The sequence below is a fragment of the Cucumis melo genome, chromosome 2 (assembly GCF_025177605.1).
Source record: "Cucumis melo cultivar AY chromosome 2, USDA_Cmelo_AY_1.0, whole genome shotgun sequence".
Classification (NCBI taxonomy): Eukaryota; Viridiplantae; Streptophyta; class Magnoliopsida; order Cucurbitales; family Cucurbitaceae; genus Cucumis; species Cucumis melo.
This window is the reverse complement of record NC_066858.1, coordinates 16,570,749-16,577,236: the sequence shown is the minus strand read 5'-3', so window position 1 is coordinate 16,577,236 and position 6,488 is coordinate 16,570,749. Positions and strand designations below refer to the sequence as shown.

Genomic DNA, 6,488 nt, shown 5'->3' with positions numbered 1-6,488 from the left:
ATATTTGTAATGGCCACAAATTAAAATTTAGCAATAATTTTATATGTTGCTAAAACATAAGATTTAGAGACGCATTTACGATGTCACTGTCAAAATAAATAGTGAAAAACAATGTGGTGTTAAAAGTAGGCATTTAGTAACGCACTTATGTCATTAAATCTGGCCTTTGAAAATGAAATGAAAAAAAGAAAGATCAAGAACTCACCTCAGAAATGATGAAATTGTAAGGCCTTGCTTTTCTTCGATATCTAAAGGTGTTGGAAGTTTAGACAAGGAACTTGCTGCCAGTGGGTTCCCACGAAAGGATCAGGAAGACATCAAAAAGATAAAGAAAACCATTTTTTAGTACAGAGATACGGTATTGCAATATATTGTGTAAATATAGTTTTAGAATGAAATGTAGTTCTAAACCCTTGACTCTTGAGGCCACTGGTATGTCATATTAGATACGTCTCTTAAGTGATGATGAACATATGACCAAAATATTTCGCGATAAATTCTCATACTCGATATTGGTGAAGGTGTATTTTACCTAATTATTGCGATATTTTAACGATATGTCTGCCAAATGAGCACTAATCAAGCCATATGCCGATGAAACACTGCTGATTTTTCAGCAATACACAAGTTTCCAAATGATTAAGTAATTGAATGTGAGACAGGAAAAGAGAGAATATATGAAGGAAACTTGAGATCAGGATATCATTGTCCTTATTTACAAAATTACTAGTCTTTTGTCGTGCTTACTTTCTAAGCTGACCGTTGTTAGTGTAATTTATATTTGGTTCTTCCTCATGTAACATCTTTTTCTAGTGTATCTTCTGATAAATCTATGTCAGTTTTTTTTGTGGAGATTTAGAATGATTTTGACCACATGGTTATCCTATCCAATCTAGATTGGTTGGCAATTACCAAATTTGACCATTCAATATGGCTACAATATGCAGTTTATTGAAAATGGACTTGAGGGAGATGCAGATTCTGATAGTGAAGAAGATGAAATGGAGGACACTGATCATGGTGTGGAAGTGGAACATCTACACATTTCAGAGGAGGTATTCATTATATCATTCTACTTGAATTAAGTTTGAAAATTAGGATGAACTTTCCAATCAAATCGTATTTCCATCTTTTCTGATGCCATAGAAGTCTAATCATGGGTGGGTGTTTTTTATGAAAATGAAGCTGATAATTTTCCGTTTTAACTGTAATTTAGGAAACTTTGAATGATGATGAAAATGCAGAGCATCAGAGGAACCATGAAGCATGTCAGATTGATGTATCTGAGAATGACTCAGATTCAGATGTATTGTTTCTAAACTCTACGTACTATCATTCTCTTACTTAATGTTTCTAATCAAACTCCTTTATCCCTCACATTGTTGATATATTTCTAATATCTCCAATATTCATCAAACTTAGTTTAATTTGGAAATTTCCTTGGGTGGTTAAGTGGGGTAATGGACCTTGCAAGATTTTCAACTTATCTGTTTGGTTTTAAACTACGTACATCTTTTCTTTACAGTTTTAGCAGGCAAACACATAGGTTTTCTATGAAATCTATTGGCTTCTTATGAATGGTATGTCTACTTTAAATCATATTTGATAGCCTTTCTCCCATTTACCTTGCAGAACCAAGAAGAAAATGAAAACAGAATCTCTGGGAATGACTCAAGTGAAATGGCATTGTTCCTAACAATCTATAACCCTATTACTTTTTTTATTGCTCCATTAAATTGGTTTTAGAGTTTAATTGCAAAGTTTGTTTTGCTTTAGCAAATATCACCAATATAATTTGAGAATTTAGTCCTTAATTTATGAACGTTAACTATAGAAAAAAAGAATTAAAAAGTTTCCTCTCTGTTCCTTGGCCATCACTAAAATTAGTACCTGTGATATAATCCAAAGAAACTTTAGGGTTTTCTTATATCTACGTTGGCCTTAGATAGCGCTGAAGAGATTAAGCACATATCCTATACATTGAAGTAGATGCGGTTGAAGAATGAAACTGTGTTTGCGATTCTCTTATACTTCTTCGATTTTGTGCCAGTGCCTACTGTGGTAATACGAAATGACGATTGGACATGGAAAAATTTATGTAATTACTTGTATGAAGAGAAGGCATTTTATATTATTCTGGCCATTTTATATTATTCTTTTATCTCCTGGGCCTGGTTCGTCAACATGTGGGCATAATCAATGAGAAAAATATGGGGTTTTTACCATTTTGTAATCAAAATTTAGTTCTTGTTGTTGTTGGACCATTGTTCTTCAATTTTATTTGGTTTCCTTGAATACTTTCAACTGCTTATCCCTGTATTTTTTCTGCTTATTAAACTTTACTTTCATTGGAACATTTAATCTTTCAGGAATATGTATACATCTACTCCACGAGTGCGAGAATATTCCCATTTTAGGCGTTTTGTCTTGGGCAGGGCACCAGGTATGTCCTCTTCTCAAGTGCGAGGATATTACCTTGCATGTTATACGCCTTTATTTGTGTTAGTTATATTACTTTTGTCTAAGTTCAGAGTTTTCAATTATTTTGCAAGTTAGCATTGTATAACAAATTATTTATGCTAGCCTAATGATAAAGTTAAAGGCTTTTTTCTAATAAAAACAAATTATTTATGATGAAAACTTGTCCATGGGTTAGAAGGCCAAATCACAATTGTTGCATGAATTGAATGACTATTTCTTTCACCCTACACACGAGGCATCCTTTTCTAGCTTTTCCATTTCCATGTCTTTCATAGGGAGCTATCACTAAATGAGTGATTGCATATGCCACAATTTTTTTCAAAGCTGCCTTGTTAGAATTCTAAAGATTAAATAGTTTATTTTGATATTGTTTGTAGAATGATTGAAGTCATATTAGGTTGAAAGCTAAGCGATTGTGTAGATGGTCTGACAACCGTTGAAGGTTGAAGATTAAGAAGGCGTTTAGGATTTCTTATTTAAGTCTTATATTAGGAAATTTTTTCATGTACTGTTGTAGAATGTATATATAAATACATTATTAAGATTTCATTTTTTGTATACAAATGTAAATTATAGTTTCTAAAATAATATTAATTTTATTGATTTGTTGGCATGAGAAAAAAATATTTATTTACATGGATCCAATATCGGTCTATAAAAAAATGGACAATAATGCAACAATTAAATAAAATAAATTTGTAAATATGGACAAAAAAACTAGGCTTTAATATCGGTTTTAATTGACACCATTGGGGATCTATAATGTCTGTTATAAAATGACATTGTTGACATATTTAATGTCAGTTTTAAATCGACATCAAAGCTCAACCAACATTAAAGGGTTTTAATAACACTATCAAATATGTCGGTTGAAAATTGATATTAAAGACCTTTAATGTTGATTTTAAACTGTTAAAGAGGTTTTTAATGTCGTTTTTAAACTGACATCAATGAGGTCTTTAATGTCGTTTTTAAACCGACATTAAAGACTTTTAATAACGCTAGCAAAGATGTCAGTTTTAAACCGATATTAAAGGTCAAATTTCTTCTCGTTGTAAACGGTGAAGAAACCTTAGAAGGTCCAATTAAGGAAGTTGCAGAGGGTGGAGACACATGAAACCAAGGATCTTCTTAGAGATTTGGGAATCCCAGTTAGTGGCAAAACAACTTATTTCCAACATGTTTTCTGCATTTCTTGAAGTTTTTTTAATGGTTGAAGCCAGAATCTTCTTAGAGATTTGGGAATCCCGGTTAGTGACACAAAAACTTATTTCCAACATAGTTACTATAGCCTACTTTTTACTATTTGAAAGTTTGCAGGATGTGGTAGAGAAAAGAACTGGTGGCCTGGAAAAAGGTTGTTCCATCTTTTGGGGAGGACATTTTACTATCTAATGGTGAAATTGATAGGCCAAAACTGGGCCAAATTATTTTTGTTGATCCTGCAAAGCAAAAACTTTTAAATCAGTAAGAAAAGCAAGCTTTAGATTTATATTTTTAAATTTCACAAGTGATCAGTTTAGACTCTAGGATAGAATTATATTTTAAAATATTGGTGGATGGTTTTCTCATTTGTTTAAAACTTCTTTGAATGTGGAGGTTAATATAATACTAGAGAAAAATACCAAAACCAAATCATATGAATAGTCGCTGCTTTTCATTAATACGAGGGTCTTTTGACATCATATGAACAGTTCTTTGATTTTCCATTTCTTGTTCATGTATTCTTTTTTTTTTCTTTCATTAATATAATTCTATCTTTCATGTTTGTAGGTGGGAGAACACATTGATGAGGTGAACTTCTAGCGGGGATCCCTATGCCAATGTAGAGGATTCTGCACTGTCTTTTGATAGTGAAGAAGTTGCAAAAGCATTTGCTGAGAAACATGGATGGGAATATGTGGTAATGCTTGTTTTAACTATTTAAAAAGATTTTTTTTCTTGTAATACCTTTATGTAGCTAGTTTGAGTTGTCATATCCTAGGTTAGTTATTAGTAATGTTGTTTTCCACTGTCAGTTTCCTTCAAATAATTAATATTTATAATCTGTTGTATTGATTAATTGTGCTCAAATTCTAATATATTCTCGACTATGATCTTCGCTTGTAATTAATATTTATAATCGGTTGTATTGATTAATTGTGCTCAAATTCTAATATATTCTCGACTATGATCTTCGCTTGTGTACAAGGTTGAAAGTGGAACAATGCATTCTGATTCTAAGTAAATAACTCGAAAGAGCCAAAAAGACAGCCGTAAGAGCCAGGGGTTGAGGAAATTGATCCCCTCCCATAAAACTAATATGGAATAAATAAATAATATTAAAATGAAATTGACATTGGATATGGTTGTTTAATATGATTTCTGCTTTTGGGCTATAACATGGCGTTTGACTCTAAATGTAAGATCTTATTTTTGAAGATAGTGGAAATTTATTCAGTTATATAATATCCCAGTATTAGTTTGAAGCTAGTCTTCATAAGCTTCGAGAGGAGAAATATGAGGGGGAGAAGTTAGTTTTTCTTTCATTAGGTAAGGGAAATTTATATTTCTTACTTTAAATGATGATGATGTTGGAAACAAACACTACATGATAACGCTATAAAGAGAGTATGTTTCATGGAAATTTTTTCTATATATAGAAGAGCTGCGGACTGGATTATCCATGTTCAAAGTAAAATATTTGATAACTTAAAGATAAATGTTAACTCTTGGAGTAGGGTTATTGGACTTGGATTGTGATTTAAGGTGCCTTGATGATCTTGTTATCAAGAGACAGAAGTTTTAGCCTTCATATGAAGGATCAAAGCCAAAAGCAAAGTATCATTGGAAGATGCCTCGAAATTAGTTGATGTTGGCTTGAATACAGATGATTTCTTGACTTTTTCACCATTTTTATTCGATTATGGTCATATCACTTCAATAATGTGCTTACTAACTTGATGCAGCTCTCAAGGACAAATGAAGAAAAAGTGAAAGTATGTAGACCATTACTTATCTACTCTTTCAAAACTGGATGCCTTTTGTTTTATCAATGGATTCTGTGTCCTTGTATTTTCTTTCAAAACTAGAGTTAAAGGCTATCTTATATTTTGTTCTAGTTGGTGTACTCATGTTGTGCAAATAAGGATATTGGCTATTAAAATGCATTAATTCAAGGGGTCCTTTGTGTGTTCTTGGATTTTTTTATGATTCTTAATTGTAGCTGTCCTAGCTAAGATATAGAATAGCATAGCAAAGAGTTTTTTTGGAGTTGATCATGGCTCATAGGGGAGAAGTTAAAACGACTGTTACAACTGTTATTGTAAGCTTATCTTTCACCATCCTTTTTGTTTTCTTTTGTTTTCTTTTTAGTTCAGGTAAAAATTGATTTCTTATTTAGAGACTTCAACGTGCGAAGTAATTGAATATGTTTAACATTAACTTATGCAAAGTGATATTTGTGTCTAATGGATGACAGATAACAAGAGAGTTATTTTGACATTGTTTGTGGAATTATTGAAGTCATATCAGGTTGAAAGCTAAGCGATTGTGTAGATGGTCAGGCGATCGTTGAAGGTTGATGACTATAAGAAGGCGTTTAGGATTTCTTATTTAGTCTTGTATTAGGATCTTTTTTTCATGTATTGTTGTAGAATGTATATATAAACATAGTATTCAGATTTAATTTTGTGTATACAAATGTAAAAGACAAATATCAGGGTTTCTAAAATAATATTAATTTCATTGATTTGTTGGCATGAGAAAAAAGTATTTATCTATATAGACCAAATGTTGGTCTATAGAAAATGGACAATAATGCAACAATTAAAGAAAATAAATTTGTAAAAATGGACCAAAAAACTAGGCTTTAATGTTGGTTTTAAACGACATCATTGGGGGTCTATAATGTCGGTTATAAACCGACATTGTTGGCCTCTTTAATGTTGGTTTTAAACCGATATTAAAGGTCATCAATAACACCATAAAAAATGTTGGTTTATAACCGACATTGAAGGCCTTGAATG

General features: G+C 31.7%; 1 protein-coding gene across 5 annotated transcripts; it reads left to right on the top strand.

The window, feature by feature from the left end:
- Positions 1-713: 713 nt before the first annotated feature.
- Positions 714-6,165, top strand: LOC127148245 (uncharacterized). Of its 5 annotated transcripts, XR_007819098.1 has the most exons (5): positions 720-1,055; positions 1,217-1,306; positions 2,370-2,443; positions 3,802-3,948; positions 4,255-6,165. XR_007819098.1 is itself a non-coding variant. In XM_051081638.1 (3 exons), exons 1-3 carry the CDS (start codon positions 942-944, stop codon positions 1,744-1,746), a joined length of 318 nt encoding a protein of 105 aa, XP_050937595.1. In that variant the 5' UTR covers positions 716-941; the 3' UTR covers positions 1,747-2,850. The 5 variants fall into 5 exon arrangements, 2 of the variants coding, with proteins under 2 accessions (XP_050937595.1, XP_050937596.1); XR_007819099.1 differs by lacking the exon at positions 3,802-3,948 and having other exon boundaries at positions 714-1,055; positions 1,633-2,443; XR_007819097.1 differs by lacking the exon at positions 3,802-3,948 and having other exon boundaries at positions 750-1,055.
- Positions 6,166-6,488: the final 323 nt, after the last annotated feature.

Coding starts and splice junctions, on each gene's coding strand:
- LOC127148245 (XM_051081638.1), top strand. CDS start 942: ATGCAGTTTATTGAAAATGGACTTGAGGGAGATGCAGATTCTGATAGT. Junction 1,056..1,216: donor ATCTACACATTTCAGAGGAG/GTATTCATTATA, acceptor ACTGTAATTTAG/GAAACTTTGAATGATGATGA. Junction 1,307..1,632: donor AGAATGACTCAGATTCAGAT/GTATTGTTTCTA, acceptor TTTACCTTGCAG/AACCAAGAAGAAAATGAAAA.